General features: G+C 40.5%; 1 protein-coding gene across 20 annotated transcripts in view; it reads right to left on the reverse strand.

The window, feature by feature from the left end:
* The window catches only part of TNFRSF11B (TNF receptor superfamily member 11b), a 93,546-nt gene that overhangs the window by 16,509 nt on the left and 57,439 nt on the right, over nt 1-19,598 (reverse strand). For 16 of the 20 annotated variants that reach the window (XM_059865858.1, XM_059865863.1, XM_059865841.1 and 13 more), the window contains one exon: nt 19,097-19,250. The exons of 2 other annotated variants lie outside the window; for them this stretch is intronic. In XM_059865858.1, the coding sequence (XP_059721841.1) occupies nt 19,097-19,102 (6 nt within the window). In that variant the 5' untranslated portion in view covers nt 19,103-19,250. Of the gene's footprint in view, nt 1-4,531; nt 7,623-8,509; nt 8,560-9,518; nt 9,752-19,096; nt 19,251-19,598 lie in introns of those variants that run through there. 2 more of the 20 variants (XR_009489155.1, XR_009489159.1) reach the window with 2 other exon arrangements.

The following is a 19,598-nucleotide window of genomic DNA, read 5'->3' on the forward strand; positions in this document are numbered from 1 at the left end:
AACGCAGGAGGGAGTGTCGGGGGCTGGCCAGGGGAGGGTTTAATTGCTCCCTGTCTGGCTGTCTGGCTGTGCCGCCCTGCGCTCCGCTCCGCTCTGCACCAGGGTCGGAGGAGAGGCTCCGGTCCCTTGGCTCGGCTCCCCGGGGGCTTCCAGCAGCGGGGCAGGCTGGAAGGGAAGGCCAGGGCGGGGAAGCTGAGGCGAAGGAGGGTCCCCGTTCGCTCCCCTTCCCTGCTGAGGCAGGAATGCGAGGGACGGCGCTCGCCTCTCGCCGAGGCGCCTCCGGCCTGCACCGGCCCGAGGGGCTTGGCCCGGGAGAGGCCCGGGCGAGCGGCGGCGCGGGGCTCTTGCTGTGATTTTCCAGCGACAAACGTGTCTTCAGCATGCTCCTGCCCGCAGGACAAGTCCCACTCAGGGCGCTGTTCTTCCTTCTCTCCAGTTTAGGTTAGAGTAGGGCATTTTTCTGAAGCCATAAGGATCAAACCCTGCTGTTCATGCTTCCCGGGAATGCTCCGAGGGCTCCATGGAAGCCCCGGGGAACCTGTGTGTGCCAGGTGTGGAGCAGAGGAAAGTGCAGAGAAAGGATTTATTTTCCCAACCTGCAGATAGCTATAAAGGATTATGGGAGCCTGTGGGATCCTGGGGAAGAAGCCAAACCTGATATTCCTCCAGGTTTCACAGATGGTTTTTTCTCCCTTTTCACAGGCCAGACCAAAACCTCAGCTCTGGATATGCCAGCTCTTGAGCATTTGAAACTGGGGCCCCTGTTGGCACTGGGCTGTGCAGTTTCTCCCCTTTGAGTCACAAGGATTGGCAAGAATTAGGTGGAAAAAGCCTGCATATTGTTTCATAAAAATTCAGCTACACTGTCTGGAAACCATCATCTTCAAGGACAGTCTCACACGTGCCTTCTTACAAATCTATAGCCATTTGAACATGCATCAAACATAACCTAAGATTGAAACAGATTCTGGTTACACTTGTCAGGATGATAAAAATTCAAGACACTTGAACTAGTAGTAAATTCTCTGTGAGAAGTTGTGTGAAAACTGGCACAGAAAGCCTACCACCTGAGGGAGCATTGCTGGTATTTGATGGGTAGTAGTCACCACTTGGATGGATGAATGCAAATGTTCCTCTAATTTTTTCACAACTTTTTATTACTTTGGCATTTATTCTTAAATGTATTTATGAATGTATCCCCCAGGTAAAAGCACAGTAGTGCCAATAGATGAATTTTACCTGTACATTCCCACATTTTCATTGTGGGGCAGTGGGAAGGATTGTTTCTGACATGGACATCCTTGAGCATGTTAGGATAGCTTTGTGTGAGTATGGTGTTCTCCAAGCAGGGACCAACTTCAAGTGTCAACTATAATGCTACAGCAATTCCATCAGCAGAAGTTATTAAGTTCATAAATAGAAGTTTAAACTAAACTACTTTCATTCTCTCAAAGGCCAAGAGCTAGACGTGGCAATGTGTCTCTTCCGATTGGAAGCAGGTCCAGTGTCATGTCAGGGGATCCTAGGAGGGAGGTGAGGCTGATCACTTTCATCTCAGATACAGCAGAAAGAAAAGCACCAATTGCATAGCAAGCTCCCTGGGTTTGATTAACACTGTTAGCTGAATTTCAGTGGGCTTTGGATGGGGCTATGTCTTCTCATTGCTGGTACTAGCCATAAATGCCCAACAGCTGACTCTCTCAAGAAATAAAACTATAGCTCCTAAGCCTATTTAAACAGGTTAATGTGTATGGACAATAGTGTTCATAACAGAATTTTCTAGAGATGGAAATATTTTATGCAATTAACCAGAGCAGAAGACAAATTGGAAAGCCGTTGAAATTCTTCAGCTGAAAATTGTGCTGTTGTTAAGAAGAGGGATCTTCTTCAACACAACTCTTTTGTGTAAATTTTTGTTCAGAGTTATATTTTGTTCACTGTTGTTCTCTGAAAAGATATTTTTCATCCTTAAGCAGTGAAAAAACTGGCAGAGGTTAATGAGAAGAAAACAGATCCTCCTCAATTCAGCTAGATGGAAGGGGGACAAGGTGTATCTGTTTCAACGACGACAGCCTGTTGGGACAGCTGCTAAGGAGACCATCACCTTAACCATACATGAACATGAACTTTTCAGCCATCTAATCTCTGTAGAGCTGGCTGTGGATGTTAGGAGAGAACTATATGCTTGTACTTAGCATGTTAGATCCTGAAATCACACATAGACAATAAATACAGGATCCCACACTGCCATTTTCAGTGTCACTTTCCAAAGAAGAACTCCGCTTTAACAAGGTTTAAACTGCAGTTTGAATGTTTTCACAAGTGTTTTACAATGTTGCCACTTTGCCTTTGGGAATTAGTTAAGACGTGCATTTGAAGAGCATAGAATCATGGGACAAGGCAGTAAACCCTGTAATAAACACTTGTCCGTGCTACAACAAAGTTGTTCTCAGCAGTGTTTAAAAGAACCACGTTTGTGACTACATGCTATAACAGAGAAGGGACACAACCTGAAACTATTTTTTGAAAGTTAAGTGCCTTAAAGTATTCATTATTCATAGTATAGTTTACAAACTGTTATAGGAAAAGAAACAAAAAAATCAGGTTTCCTTCTTTCACTAACAAATCTGAAGTGTTGAGTATTACAGGTGTTAAGTACTCCATTCCTTGTTACGGGAATACAACTAATTTATTTTAATAGTCATTAGTTAAAATGATGTAGAAACAGTCCTCTAGTTAACAGAAATGGTTCACTGCAACTTGTAATAGTACATAAGACTGGAGAAAAAGGACAACTTGCACTGGGCAGACTGAAGGTTACCAACACTATGTTGCTTTCAATCTGCAGTGATGTGCTTTGGCTAGAACATCAACTTATTGATTCACTAGTAGTCATGTTTCCAGACAGGTATTTATCTTTCTCTGGTTTCTATCCCCACTATTTGTATTGCTGTCCTGGATGTTATTATTGTTGTAAATCTATTTTTGTTCTCATGCATCATTATAATCACCAGGTCTATAAATGGCTTTGCTCTTCCAGCCTGTCTGATATCTGGAAAAATTCACAAGTCCCAGCCAGTGAGTTGGTGCTGGCAGGTGAGCACTGCCTCACTGAGTCATCTCAATATATCAGCGTGATGTTTATTGAGCCCAAGCAACAAACAGTGGGAAGACTGTGGCTTCAGCCTTGGGACTTAGAGTTCACCACATGTTGCATTTAGAGAACACACAGAGACTCGTCACTAAGAGATTTATGTCAAACTAAGGGGAAGAGGAATCTTAAAAAGATTGATTTGCTCTGAAAGCAAACATATTAGTAGCAAGAAGGCAACAATCTGGCATTCTACCATGCTATTATAGCTGTCCCTTAGAAATGAATCTCTCTCTTCAAATTGTAAGAGCTGATGATCTGAACTGAGAACACTTTGAGATGGAGGCTTAAAGAAAACTGTTAATCTGCAGGCAGTGTGGTGGTGCAGGTAGCAGGAAAGTGTGTCAGATTTGACCAAAGTAGGAGAAAACCTTCTGCAGCTATTACCCCATCCTTTTTCTCTAATATAACTCAGAAACCTCGGGGAAAAGATTTCATGCCAATATATACTGAAGAAAGAGAAAAGATATTTAGCTAATAGTGTTGTCAAGAGAAAGCTTATACCTATATGATTATCTTTGTTTTAACTGTGTGGCTTGTTTTATCTTGTAAGTGGATTTGCCTAATTTGTTTTTTTTTTTATTGAGACTTTGGCTTGTTTTGTGAATCTGGGGCATATACATGAGGCTAATATACAAAAAAGAAAATAACTTTTGTCGAACTGTGTCCGGAGAAGGAAAAATGGAGCTTTTCCTATCAAAACAGAACTTGATTTGGATTATAGGATTTGAAGGTTGCAACGGAGGAACTGGAAAATTAGGTTACAAAAGATGTACAGCATTATTAGCCATAAAAAAAAAGAAAAAAAATAGAAACATCATCTCCAATTTCAAAGAGAAGAAGGACATAAATTCTTTGCTATTTGGGTTTGTCTACCTAGGAAATTAAGTCAGCTTGGGAATTTGAAGTGTGTTGGTTCCCTGTGTGGACACCCTTTGCTGGTAGATGATGTTATCTTCTCTAGTTCCCTTTGGAGTGGATTGACACCATATAATTCAGCTGGATTTGTGAATTTTGCAGGTTGTATGAACAACTTGAACTGGATAAGATCAGATCCCTACCTTTCAGATGACTATAGTTCAGGGTAAGCCCTCCTCTTTGTATAGGGGTCACCAAACTGCTGCACTGTAAATTTACATCCCAGCCTGCTTCACAGTCACTCCAACCTACAGGCAAACCAGCATGAACATAAGGATTGCTGAAGATCTATGAACTGAGAAATGACAGTTTTATTTAGCCATTCCTGCCCTTGCCATTTTTGGCCTTGATTTTTTTCCTAACTTGATCTCTGTGACATCAGGAGGCTTGAGGCAATGATTCAGATCCTTCAAGTACTCAGAAACCTTTGTAGTTTTCTGAAAAACTCAGTTGTAAACCCCATTTGATAAGAAGGAATTCATTGTTCCCAGAATCAACATTTCCAGTTAACACCAGTACTCCAAAAGAGAAAGAGACAGCACATATTTTACCGAAAAGCTATGGAAACTGGAACTGAAACAAGACAAGCTTTAGCCAGTAAGATTTTCTGGCTAACAGGTTTTTCTTTTTTGTCTCTACTAATTTGCTTGCTACTCTGTAATTGAAGGTCACTGGTTAAGGAAAATGGTCCTCTTAGCTCATGAGGAGCGTCTGCAATTTCATTGCTTTCAGTCTGACTTCATTGTGTATATTTGGGCAGCATTAACATGGCACCAAGTTTCCCTCCTTCTGGTTTTCCGCATACGCAGGATTGTCGGGCCAAAAATGATGCCACTTTCGGCCTTCAACGAATTTTGCATGGAGGTCTGAGGGTTTTTTGCTACATGTTCTGAATTCAAGTCTCTCAGACACTGGGTTCATTCAGCTGTGAACCAGCTATTGGCTCATGCAGCTCGATGGACAGCCTGTATAATTGACATCCAAATGGTTTCACCACCTGTGGATTGGTAGGTTCTCCCCTTTCAACCAGGAAAGTAGTTAAAGGCAGTTGTCATCTGTCAGAAGAAGCTGGCTCCTCCTGGACACAGGACCATGGCTGCTTCTTATGAAGGCAAACATCTACATTACAGCAGGGGCTTTCAGTGCTGTACAGTCAGAAAACCAGGTGAGGTAGGAGACTGGAACCTCAAGTGTAGACTTTACTGAGGTTGGACAGAAAAGCTACTGTGAGAGAGTACAGTCTTTTAAAGGAATCAAAAAAATAAGAATATTTGGTATAAAAGCAATATCTTTCAGCTGAAAATATCAAGCAATCTGCATGACAGTTCTATGAGTTAACATTTCTATAGATAACATTTACAAATACAGTGATTTCAGACACAGATCATTGCTTTTCTCCTTATTTATAGAAAGTTCCTGGCTTTGCTGACATATCTGACATATCAATGCCATGCTGATTTGAATTTCCCCAACAACCTTTCCTTTTCCCATTGAACTGAGTTTAAGAATTTTGTCCACACCTTAGAGAGTGACATGGTTCGTTCCCTTACTATTTATCTTTATGTCTCTTTTCATGTGGCTTTTGTTTCCTTTTCCATGCCACTGAGGCCAGCCTCAGCTTGCCCATTTTATCCCAACCACCTCTATGTCTTCATCATTCATAGATCACCCTTCTTGAGTGAATATTGAAGACTCTTTACTTAATACTCTACCCACCCTCTCTGTCTGGGAGCAATGAGTGTTTGATGAGCAGGCATAAATGTATGCAATATATGTGTAATATATGTGTATATGCATATTACAAAAAATGTACTTCTCTGCCTTGTACTTATTGCACTTTAAAAAACATTCTAAAATTTCTTAGATATTCTGCCTGCCTCAGCCAGGTTGCACAGCACACCCACAAAAAACTCCCATTTACAACTATACACAGAAACAATCATAATAAAGTAACAAAATCAATAATGAACACCCAATATTTCCTCTTCAAAATGGCTACCAGAATTTATTTGAAATTCTTTGTACAATGTCAGTTCTGCAGCTTCTGGCTTCAGAGGAAGTGACTGCAGTGGTTCAAGCTAAGAAAAAAAAAAGGAGGGGCCTTTGTGAAGTAACATAGAGGGAATATGCAATTTGTGGATGGTGGCAAAAGTCACTGGGAAAGCTTGCCATGTCCCTGCAGAAATAGCACATGCTCATGTACTAAATGATCTGAAGCACCTTTTAGGTAATTTTGTTTGTGGCCAGACTTCAAGCATAATAAAGCTTTTGTCCTTTTCTTGGCAAAGATTGAAAACCAAAAACAGGAGGGGGGAGGAGATGGAAGGAATTTCAGACTCCTCAGGAGAGGCATTCCAGCTGGTGTGGACTGTGCTACATCCTTCCTGGATGCTGCAGTGCATTCCTTTGTTTCCTCTGACCAGACATTTTCTTTTGTTTAGTCCATTAGTGCCCTGCAAAGTATGTGGTACCTCCTCACCAATGTGGAATGCACCACACCGTCTTTTTCTTCCAGCACCGAAGTTTCCCCAGATTTAGCATTTTTATCACATGCTGCTCTTTAGTCCCTGTGTTAAAAGAACTATTAATTATCGGTTTTACTTTATCTTATTCAGCACTGAGAAGTGAGCTAAATTAAGCATTGGTGGAAGCCAAACTAACTGTCAACTTCATGCATATTTATTCTTCATCTTGAACGCAGCAGGGTGGCACCCTGAGAGCAACAGCACAGATTCCAGCACTTCACCCAGCAGGGACCAGGACTTTTAAAGAGATTGCCCAGAGTCAGTGATTATTGTCCACAAGGGAACACACTGATTTAAAGAATTTGCATCTACCATACTGTGCCTCAGTTAGCACTGAGAGTTCACTGTGTTTCATGCAATGTGAATCTTGAACAGTGGACATTTGACTTCTCTGTGCATGTATGTGTGTGTAAGATGCACCCCTTCCCTGAATCCCCTGAATCCACCTGCCTCCAAAAATGTATAAACTTCCCTCTCAGCTTTCTTCTAAGCTTGTCCTCTCCAAGTGGGATTTTGCTTTTGAAGCTTACCCTTAACTTCCCTTAACTTTCTAGCCTCTCTCTGTCTTTTTTTTTTTTTTTTTCTTTTTTAATGGAGATCCCCATGCACTTCATGTTTCTAGGGCTACAGGGATTCTTCTGGCCTGCTCTCAGAGTAGGCAATACAACTTTGTACTTTAAGACAAGTTTGCACATTACCATGCTCCTTTTCAATCAGGATTCAAGAATTTCCCTACAAGGACAAATATTAAAGAAGGAGCCTAGAGCCAGTGGTGATGGGCCATGAACCAGGCTCCTTTCAGTGAACAAGAAATTAAAGGTTCCTCCCAAGCTTTTAGTAAGAAGCCTGTTTTTTCATGGGAGTAAAGCAGAACTTGCTTGATAAATCCATATATTGCAGGTGGTGGTGCCCACTTGATCTTTTGTGAAGGTTCCCAGTAAGTGTTCCTGCAGCTGCGAGTTCTGCTCCAGGAGATGGAAGCTTGGCTCCTTGGCTCCTGTTCTTGGACTGGCTTATGACTCAGGAGGCTTGAGAAGTGGAAAATAAAATCAGGGGAAGTGAGTTTTCACCCTACTAAAAAGTATTAACACAGAAGAGATCAATATACTTTTTCCTGTGTAAAAACAGATTTTGCAAACAAGAAAGAATAGTAATAATAATAACAACAACTTTAAAGTGGCCTTTCAGTTAAAGAATTCAGTGCTGCTGCTTTAAATTGTTGATGCTGACTGCACAAGGAAAGCTAACAGCATTCTGATTTGTTGTGAGAACTTCTCCCTAAAATGTAAAAGCCTTTCTTATCAGACAAAGCCTTTCCCTTCTCTGCTTCTGCCATTTTTTTTCATATTGCTGTAAAAAGGCTAACAGTAAATGTCAATGAAAATGAAAGCAATGTAGAAATACATGGAAACTGCTGCTTTGTTTTTTTTTTTCCCTGTGAATTATTTTAAATAATTTTGATCTGCATCCAGAGCAGTTTATGGAGGCACAAAATAGTGCATGTGGAACAGCAGGCAAGAATGTGGAATGAATACTAATGCACTCAAACACCCTCCCCCAAGCTCTCTTAAGCCTGAAAAATCCTTCTGCAGCCATAACTACTAGTTCCTGTGGAACTTACTTATATCCTCATGGAGGAAAGTCCTTTAGTATTTAATACAAAATTATTATCTTTTCGTACAATTTTTGAGCTGTTAGAATTTAATACAAAATTTCATCCTTCCCATACAGTAGCTTGGGGAATAAAAAAACCTCTACAGACTATCATGAATAAATTCTAGAATGTTTTTAGGGAAGATTTTTCAGGCCAATAATACTTTTCATAGAACCTGCCTGAATACCCCTTGATAAACAAAATGTGATTTTTTCACAACAGTGGAATCTTGAGCTAAATTGATTTTACAGGTAGATTTACCAGAACAAATTTTGACTCTTCAGTGTCAGAGAAGAACAAGAAAGGGCCACCTGTGAAAAACATAAGAAAATAAATAGAATATAAAAATCACCTTTTTTTCCCCTGAAAAATATATTATCATTTCTGGACGACTAAATACTTAAATTATTTAAACCTTTTGGCACAAAATGCCAAAATGCTTTCTTTATCTTCTAATTTCAGAGGTCTAATTACAATCTGGCACATCACTCAGAGATGCCAGCTGAAATCAGCGAAGTGCACAGCACAGAGTTTGGGGCCAGACTGGTATCAGAGCATTTTTTTCACTAAACTGTTAATTCTGTGTAAGGAGCCATGTGATGTCTGGCCTGCAATAACAGAAAACTGCAATCAGTGGCATTCCCTTTTCTGGTCCCTGTGCCTCCCATTTCTCATAAACTGGGTGTTCATTTTTCCTCCTATTCTGCCTATATAATGACTTTACATGTTCAGAGAGTAAATGTACTCTGGTAACCCCTGAGAAGGACACATAAAATTTCAGTCTTAAATGTGCATTGGATACCTCTTTTTCATATAGACTCAAGCAACTCCAAGGACAAAGTGGCTGCTGTTCCTGCTTATATGCAGAGTTTGAAATTGCAAACAGACAAGAAAGTATCACAATTCCGTAACTAAAGACAGCAAATTTACTATTTATAAACCTTGTGTGGAATGGGCTGTTTGCAGATATTTACTTCCCCAAGGCCATTTCTCCACAAAAGGGCAGGGTGGCCCAGTGTAAGGCTTTTGAACAAACTGATTTCAGTTCTCTGCTGGGGCATCACTCCCATGCACTCCCAGCCAAACATCCACACTGGTCTCCAAGTTTTTTTGGCTCTGCAAGAAGAGATGGGATCTGACAATCTTGCAAACAGGAACCATTTATTTTGTCATTTCTTTTTTTCCTTTTTAAAAATTCTTTTTGAATAAAACATCATAAACTGGTATTGCTAACAGCTGGATTCTGCAATGAGAAGAGCTGTATGATTACCTTGGGTAGGTAACTAAGAAGTGGTGCTGACAGGCCTTGGCATTTAGCATGCTGACTGCGACAATGGAAAGATTTATTCAAAACTACTGCATCAATTAGAGTCTGTATTTTATTTCACTGCAGTGTGCTTCTTGGTGTTTTGCTTTGTAGCTTATTTAGCAAAATAAGCTCCCTGTTGAATATATCAGCTGACTGTTAAAATGAGTGAAAATCCATGGCTTTCCACAGCAGCACTGCACAGAAAAGAGAAAACCAAAAGAAAACCAAATTAAATCCAGACATGCTGATGAGAAGGGTGAAGGAGATTCCTCAGACACTCTGGCAACAGCAAATGCAGACAGTGATGGTTATCTCTCCATCTCCCTTCTCCCTGCCTCCTGGTGGCTGGAGTTGATTCAACAATGGGGGAGGTCAGAACCCAAATTAATGATCTCTTTTAATGGAATCTCATTGTCCCACAGTGAAGAGCTGTTTCTTGCCTCTCCTTATCTCTGTTTATGTTCAGGCAGCCTCACCATCTTTCCCTTATTTTGCCCCTCCCTCCCCCACCTTACTCCACCTTCTATCCAAAAAGGAAGAAGTATAAAGCTATGATGTTTTTTGCTGCTACTACCATATTCACTTTCCTTGCAAGTTGTGACTTCTCTTTTGGGGCCTGTCTTGACTGTTTGCATTTCATACTTCCCTGTTTTACATTAATCACAATGGGATTGTGAACTCTTGAATAGTTTCCAAATAAATGTAAGGTCAAGCATGAGGCAATGGCACCCCACCCATGAAGAGCAGAGTGCCAGGCACTACATTAAACATCAGATCAAAACTCCAGTGTATGGTGCTGTACCAATCCCTTGTCCTTTTTCTACTTAATCTAAATTCCTCAGTAGTGTTCAGAATTGCTGCATCTGTATTGTTGGACTCTGGAGAGAGAGATAACAACAAAACAGCTAAGGGCTATAAATCTTGCTCAGCAGCCTAGGGCTAGTTGAGCATATGCCAGCCAAAATATGACTGGTATGCAGATATCACTATAAGGCAATCAAATTATCCTGTAACTAGTGGACAGCCCAGGACTTGTTGAACTCTCCTGCACAGCTGCAGAATTGTGTGCCAGGATCTCCCCTTGAGTGGGGATGCCTCTCAGGGTTCCTCCTCAAGGCTGAGAGAATCCTTATCACACCAGATACACCCAGTAGGTGAATTTGAAAGAGGAGTACTGAAACTTTGAAATCTTAGCTATGTTATAGAAGGGCTTTACAGTGTATCTATGATCATACAGACATAAACCAAGTCTGAGACTAAGCCTGAATCCAGCCACACCTGAAAATCCCTGCTGGGAAGGAGTTCAGAATGCAAGGGGATCTCTTCTGAACCTCATGACTCAAGGGAGGGTCTCCTCACAGTTTTGCCTGGCACTGTCCCCTATGCAGCACATACCTTGCCATTGAACCTTGCTAAGCCACTGTCACATTTACCATTGAACTTTGATAACTCACTGTCTTACACCAACAAAATGTATTGTTGCTTCTGCCTTGGCAGTGAAGCTCCCAACTCCATCTGAGACGACGTGAGACTCAAATCATAAGAGGGTCCCTCATACTCCAGCTGCTTTCATTGTATGCCAAGGCCTCATTCCTGGGATATGTAAGTACATGTGCAACTCTAAGAGTGTCAGTGGCCCACTGCTTTGAATAGGATTACTCACACAATAAAGTTCCTTCCTGAACTGGAGCTTCAGTATTGAGTTGGATAGCAGAGAAAAATGCTTTTGAGATCCATTGAAAAGTGCTAATTCAAACCCCATGTAAAATGTAGGCTAGTCTTAACAGCTACATTATTTCTCTAAAAAAAAATATACAGCCATCTTGGCAGAGCTCACATGTTATTGAATTCATTTTTATATGACAGGTTACGGGAAAATTAATAATACCTCATATTTTTCTTTTTTATGGAAACTATGTGCAAATACTTGAAGTTATCAAATGCTAGCAACCTTTAGTAGTCTTCAAAGCATAACAAGAAAATTAACTTTTTTCTTTATGATGGTCCTATTTAAAAATCACAGGTAAACACAACTTCTTTCCCTCTGAAAAAATTGGCAATCTTTTTAAGCAGCTCATATCAATGAAAGAAAATGCATGATATAGATCAAATAGCACCAATACGAAAATATTCCTAGATCAAATAATTTTTTTCTTTTACTGCCAACCCCTGTGGAGATGCTTTGCTTTCTCACATGTTGCGAAGTTGCTTGGGGCAGCCTTTGGGAATTGTGTGCGTTTGCCCACCGTTGCATTTGTCTCAATGACTTTTCTGTGAAACCACAGTTTGTGGTACTTCCTAGGAGTATTCACAGTGAAAACTTTGTGCATCATTTTAGGGGTGTTGAAATTACTGAAATGCTGTGAGTAAGAGACATACAAGAATTTCCCTTACCAGCAGGAGATGAAGTAAACAAGTAAGAAAATTCAATTTCATCATAAACCCATTGGGGGTTGGGGTTGGGTCACCATGTCAAGCTGTATAGAAAGAATAGCTTGGTTTCCATGTTCATTAAATAGTACTCCTCTCTGCTGAAACTGCTAGCAAGAATGCTAATTAGTGCTTGCCACTCTGGACCGACACTGTGACATACCTAAATATTCATCTGACTAAAAAACTGTAGCTTCTTGTGACCTAACTTATTTCTGAAGCAGTTATTTAGAAGCAAAAAATTGTGCTTTTCTTTTTCAACACCTCTCTTTCCATCTGAAGCTGTTCTAATTTTGCAAAAAAAGCACAATTAATGCTTCCAAAACCCCAAATCACTTATTGTTACGGTACTGTATTGGTGCTACTCAAAGGATCGTGTGACAGCTGCAACATTTTACAGTGAAACTCTTGGCTTGTTTAATGGTATTGGACACATCAAGGAGCTCCAGAGCTGGAGGGATAATTTTGCTTAGGTAACCTGATTGCTTGTACAGCATAGATGACACAAATGCTTGGTGCTTACTTACAGAAGATTACATAATCATAAAATAATTTGTGTCAGAAGGGACCTTTAATGATCATCTAGTTCTACCCCCACATGTGGAAATCACAGAATGCTTAAGGTTGGAAGGGAACCCTAGAGATCATGTAGTCCAGCCTGCCAAGGCAGGGTCACTTAGAGTGAGTGACACAGGAACTCTTCCAGATGGGTTTTCAATGTCTCCAGAGAGGAAAACTCCATGACCTCCCCAGAGAGCCTGTTCCAGTGCTCTGCCACCCTCAGTGTAAACAAATTCTTCCTCATATTGAGGTGAAACTTCTTTTTTTTTTTTTTTTTTTTTTTTTTTAATGGCTGTAGGTCCTTGTCCATTTTGGATACATACCATTTTGATTGTAAGATCACTCCCTGCAAGTCCAAATTGTTCCACTCATTAATTACAAACAGCACAAAAAAAGAAGAGTGTGGTTTATCTGTGTGGTTTATCTTTATCTTTGTCTCTTTACACGGAGCATCAGCTTATCTTTTATGCCATACAGTTCAAAGAACTGTAGCAACCGCTTTGCTACCTCAGTGTTGAGTCCAGCAGCTTTTGTTCACTTTTTCCAAAGAGACATCTTTGTCTGTATTCAAAGACACAAAGAATTGGGGGATACACCAATATTCTTGCTATTTTGTCCTCATGCTTATCCACCACCAAAATAATTTCCCTGCTGCTTATTTTTGATATCTTCTGATTTAAATTATACAGAGACTGTTCTTCCTGATGTCATTTTTGAACAACTGAAGCCTCAGTCCAACACCTCTTTAAATCAAGGGAAACATTCCTATTGATTACAAAGAATATTGAACCAAGCTCTGAATTATAGATAACACTTCTCTGTGGTTTATGAGATGAAAGTCTCTCTTAATTTTCTAGCAGAAAGAGAATATGGATGATAGAGAGAATGCTGCCCTCTCATGGTTTTATGGATAAATATGATCTCATAATATATAAAAAATACAAAACTAATATTTTAGGTCACTACATGCTGATCTGTTCTCTGTTATATATTGCACTGAAAGGCATACTTGCAACAGGTATCACTCTTAGTCCCCCCAAAAATGCTATAAAATTTCTGAAAACACAGCCCAATAATTGCAGACATGGAAGTAATGAAGCCCAAGGAGAAAGGGTGATGCAAGATGTGAGTCTAGTATCACTTTCTTTCAATCAGTTTTTAAGCTCATCCATTCCCCAAGTGATTTGTTCCACACACTGTGCTTTCCCTGCTGGAGAAGTCCACTTGCCACTGAGCAAGAGGTAAGAAAGTATTTTTATAGTTCAAGAGCAAGTCAGTTCCAAATTACTGGGATATTTTTCCTCTCCAAATGAGTAATTGCCTGAGCATGCATAAAGGAATAGAAACAGGTACAAAATGACTGAAAGCAAATCTGGCTTCCTACACATCCTTGGTAGGTGTTGAACAGATGGAACACATCCAGCACACCCAACATACGCCGTGCATGCAGTTCCCAGGGCAGCTGCTGAACAAACTGCAAGATCAGAGCTGGTGTTGATCTTCTGTGCCCTCCATGAACATTCCCTGCCCAGCTGATAATGACCTTTATTGTCTTCATGACCAGTTGGAAATTCACTATGAAAAACATGGCATTAAACGAGAAGACCCTGTGTGGTGACTTCCCTGGAAAAGGACTCCTGCAGGCTGTTCAAAGCAGCTTTTTATTTTTTTGTGAGAACTGAATGTCATACTGTATAACCTCAGACCATGAGCTCAATCACATCTCACTTTCTGTGGAATCCTTCATGTGCAAAACCATGCAAGAAACCACATCAAGATGTGCAGACCACTGAAATCTTCAAATAAACATCACCCACATTTCTCTATCACTTCCGTACTAGGAATAACCAAATTCCATCTTGACTAACTGCTAAACTATGTTGAATTGGGGGAAAAAAAAGCATAAAATAACTAGTTGTATTTAAACAAATCAGAAGCCAGAATAGACCATTGGGTCATGTAGCCTTGTCTCCTGCATAACAAGAATTTTCTTTAATTACTGCCAATATGTTATGTATGACTGTAACAAAATACTCTAGGAAAGCACTGGTGTGAAAATGTCAAGAAAGATAATTTTCTTCCTTTGTCAGTTTGTGAAGGTTAAGTCCCTGTCATTCTTAGAAGTTTGAGTATTTCTCCTTCAATTCTCACTGAAAGATATCTGTCTGTCATTCAGTCATCATTTTATAGTCTCATTGACAAAGTATGTCTTAATTGAATAGATAGATCTTCCAAACAGTTGTTACTCAAAGGGCTTTCTTTAGAAGACTTTCTAAAAAAAAAAAGAAAAAAAAAGAGATGTTGTCTCCACAGTGGTACTTTTAATAGTTTTGGATGTAGTCATGAAAATATAATGTAAAATAACCTTTTTTCCCACATGGGGTGGTAAACCTAGAATTCAGTTATTGCACTGAAAGGGGGAATTCACCCTGGGACTAACATGGCTTACCCATTTTTTCAAAATTGGACTGGGATGTTTTGGTCTGGCCATACTAAGGCTAAAAATTACTTAGATACCAAATGTGAACATTCAACACATTTGGAAGTACTTTGGTTTTAGTAAGGTTATAATGCTGTAATAGGGTGAGTGGCAGCAGAGCAATTCTGGTTTCCAGTTGGTCTCAGGGAGGAAAATCTGTCATATCTATCACAGTCAAACAGATATAGCCCTCTGAGCACAGACTGGATTTTGCTTCTCTTGAGTGTTCTAGAGAAAGTCAGAGTCCAGGCTCCCCCAGTTATTCATCTCTGTTTCTCCATGGTGCCAATGTTTCATGTCACGCTAAACAATTTTAAAATGTCAGAATAAAGGTAGGATAAAACTATACTGTAAATAGTTTTTACCCCTCCATTTCTCTGTAGCAGACTTCTGAGCTTCAAGAGTCAGCTTACACATAGAATCATATTAAAAAATCACTTGAACAAATCCCTCTGTCTTTTCCCAAAGTAATTGCATCAGAAAAAACACAGAAGAAGAAAAGCTTTTGATGATTAATATTGCCATATGGACCAAATAAAGGGGTAAATATCTGCTTGGTACATACTTACACAAGAGGACAGTTCTGACAGCTATGCAAGCATACCTTTTCAGTTCCTCTGAAAAAAAAGTGGAATAAGTGTCTGGCAAAATTATCTGGTAAGGTCCACTTTGGGGACTATCACAAACCTCAAATTTCCATTCCACTAAGAGATCTGATGCTGGCAAACAGAAAGAGATGCACCTGTAGCAAATCCACAGATCCAAAGTTAAATACTCAGAGATTTGAATCCTCTCTGATTTGTATGATGGTGTAAGAGACTTGTGTCTTACTCAAATCCACATCTTGCTAACAAGGCTGTTACCCAGTACTTACCCAGTATTTCAGCCCTGTACTCTGGGCTGAAATCATAAATATTTCCCTGACAGAAGGTTACATTGAAATATGGCCCCTTTGCAATTATCATACTCCATTGAAAATGCATATAAGTAATGATGCAAATTAAATAAAGTTTGTCAAAAACTACCCTGACATCTTGATTCACCCAGCCTGCTGAGAAACGTTCTTTCTTCCTCTCCACAGCTATGCTAAATACAGCATGGCGTATTTTAAATATTCAGAATTGGAAAGCATTTAATTCATTACATCATACATCTTCAGAATCTTAACCAGAAATATGCCTTGCCAAATACATCTATTTAGCCAGTAGCTAAACCTAATGCTACAGAAAACAGCTTCAGAAGGCTGTGCAATCCAAGCAAATGATAAGCATGCTCTGTAGCCTGAAGCTTTAGAGAAGTGGTTTATGGACAACACTACAGACTCTCCAGCTTTCAGGATTAGGTGTAGCTGGGCATGACAGCCATTACCATAGCCCAAGGTGATAAGGAGAATAAATGATCTTGCTCCAGGAGGTATTTCCAGTCTGTATTGTCACAGACCAATAAAGTTTTGGGTCTGTTGCTCCACAGGAAACAGAGCTCCGCCTGACGGGGCTGAAGGGTACCTGCAACAGAGACATCTAGCACTGCACATGAATGAAAGACCTGAGATAAAAGGCATGAAGAATGGGAAATGGCATTTACTCATAGTTGTCTTTTGGGTCCACTGAGCCCAAATTTTCCCTCTGTGTTGAGCATGGTCAAGTGCCAGAGAGAATTACAGAATCACAGAATCATTTAGGTTGAAAATGACCTCCAAGATTATTGAGTTCAACCTTTGACTGATCACCACTTTGTTAACTAGACCATGGCACTGAATGCCACATCCAATCATTACTTGAACACCTCCAGGGATAGTGGCTCCACCACCTCCCTGAGCAGTCCATTCCAATGTTTAAGAACCCTTTCCACAAAGAAATTTTCCTGATTGAGGTGCTCTCATTGTATTTCAGAATTGCTGCTTTTCTCTGTGGAAATCTGCTTATTGAAATAGCTGTACAGTGAAAACAGCTCCAGACCTACAAAACCTTCTGCTTTATACATGTTTTGCATTAGCTGTGCCTTGGGGTTGTTTTTTTACCCATACCTCATTCTGCCTTGTTAGTATGGATAAAGGAGCTGATGACTACAGAGATTACAAGGTTTTTATTCAGAATCCCCCAAGGGCCATTTTGAACATTTTTGTAGCTATTTATCTACCCAAAACAAAAAGCAAATGGACAAATGAAAGAGAGGGGAATTAAACATTGTGCAAAGAAAAACTGAAGGAACTGGCATGACTTAGTCTGAAGAAAGGGACCTTCTAAAAAAAACAACAGCAAAATTACCCATTTTCTACCCATATTGAGCACAGAAGAGAAAGAAATTAAGCTAAAAGACAGCAAGAGAGCTGTGGTCTGCACCCTGGAAATACCTTTTGGTTGGAAGTCTTGAATACTGGGAGAGGTTGTGTGAAAAAGCCATGACTTCAGTGTCACTAGGATTGTATAAGTAGAGGTTATAAAAACCTTTGTCAGCTACAAATGATTTTATCTGGAGACCAGAAGAAGCTTCACTGGCTTCTCAGGGTCCTTTCTAGGGAACAGCCACAGTCCTGAATAAACTCTTCAACTTCTGCTCCCCTTTTACTGACACTGAAATAACAAGAGCTGCAAGTTATGAAAGCCTCAGGAGAGAACCAGGCAACATTTCTGAAAGGTTTAGGGAGAGGCTTTCCGAGTACTCCTGAAGACTTGAGGCCCATTTCACCCACTGTCACTGTGGAGAGAGAGCATTAGTACTGGTGAAGGGATGAAGCCATGTGCTTAAAGGACATTTTCTGTTGAGTGTTTACATGGGTAGACAGGAAACCAAATTAACAGACTCTTGGCAGAGCTATGAGGCAAGAGCTCTGTATTTATCGTTCATAAGGCGGTATTGCTATTTTCTACCATGAAGCCTGTGTGCCTTTTCCTCTGATTGCAGTTCCAGAAATCTCCTATAAATTCTTGGACCTCATGTGTTGTATAGTTGGGGCACTTCAGGAGGCCACACAGTCTGCAAGAGAGCTTGAGCTGGGGATGTTGGTTTCAAAAAAAGATCTGCCCAGGACCTATCCAAACCTGTCCGTTGTTTTTTGCCAGGACCACTAACAAGAAGGCTTACAGACAAAAATCACTTTCTCCTAATTCTGGCCCAAAGGTCTTTTTTCAGGAAACAGAGGGGAAAAAAGGTATCTCCTAGTAGAGCTACCTTCCTTACCTCCCTGATGGACCTTAAATACCATGTCTAAGAAGAAGCAAGTAGGTGCAGAATGGGTCTGAAATGTTGGATTAGGTAAAGGGGAAGTAGCAAAGCTCAGATTTTCAAGGAGCTTAAAGTGCAGGACTGAGTTTGGGATCTATTCTGTACAAGAAGGTGGGGAAGGTATTCACACCAAACAGCTGAGGAAACACAGGGAAATACACCTGTGGACTCTTACCACCATAAAGTGAATGTTCTTAATTCACCCGAGTGGCTTTGCAATGGCAGGGGAGAATCTTCTAATAAAACCCTGTGACCAGGGGAGCCCTTGAGAGAAACCCAGATGCACATCTGGAACAACAATCTTCCCCCTCTCTACACCACTCCCTCCTGGAGAATTAGAAAGCAAGTTCAAAGATGGCTGAGGCATTGAAATACACCACACTACTGTTATCTAAGCCAGGCATGTCCTCTGCCCATCCCACAGGCACTATCAGGTACCAAGTTTCCCGAAGTCATGGAGCGTCAGTCATTTTTGTACCCAGTCAATTTTTCTAGGGAGCCTTTTCCAAGCACTCTAAAGCTAGACTCAGCCTTTTGTTGCTGTCTGATGTCTTTTCCAACCATTTCTAGGATTTATCTGGTGTGCTTCACACGTGCTGTAGGCTCTGCTCCAAATCATGTTTCAAGGACCATTTGTTTTAGTCATTTCTGGGTTAGTCTGTACCTCCCAGCACAGCCTGGTCCAGGCACTTGCTCTCCCAACGCAAAAGTGACTCAGTCTGCCAAGATACTGTCTTCTCCACCCCTTCTCTCTTGGGTGAACTCACTGTCCCCAAATAATTTAATCTTCCCATTTGGCTGTAGCTGCCTCTTCCAATGAAACTAAGGCCACTGGCAATCAAACCTTCATTCCTGAAAGAAACACCAAGAACAGTCCATCGGTCTGTTTCTTGATCTTTTGAGGCTGTTTCTTCCAGTCAGAGGCAGAAGATAGAAGAAAATGTGTTCTTCAGTCACAGGAAATTCAGGGGGCAGGCTTGAGTATAGGGGAAGTAACTCTGGAGAGAAACAATGAAATATGAAATAATGAAAATAAAATAAAATAAAATAACAAAACAAAATAAAACAAAATAAAATATGTTCAGTGTCAGAATCTGAGTGGCTTTTATGGCTATACTGGAAAATATGAGCCTCTATGTGGTCTCAATGTTTTTTGAGAGCAATAAAGCTAATATGGATCTAGTCCAATCTCTAAAATTCTGCCACAGTGTGTTATTGCTAATTCTTGAAGATTAAAGCAGCCTCTGGCTCTCCCTCAGTGGCCCAATAAATATTGCAGGCTGCCAGAAAATAAACAAGCTGTATTAATTGCCCTCTGTGGTGGTGCTTCTTCCAAGAATGGTTGG

The sequence above is a fragment of the Haemorhous mexicanus genome, chromosome 1, assembly GCF_027477595.1.
Source record: "Haemorhous mexicanus isolate bHaeMex1 chromosome 1, bHaeMex1.pri, whole genome shotgun sequence".
Classification (NCBI taxonomy): Eukaryota; Metazoa; Chordata; class Aves; order Passeriformes; family Fringillidae; genus Haemorhous; species Haemorhous mexicanus.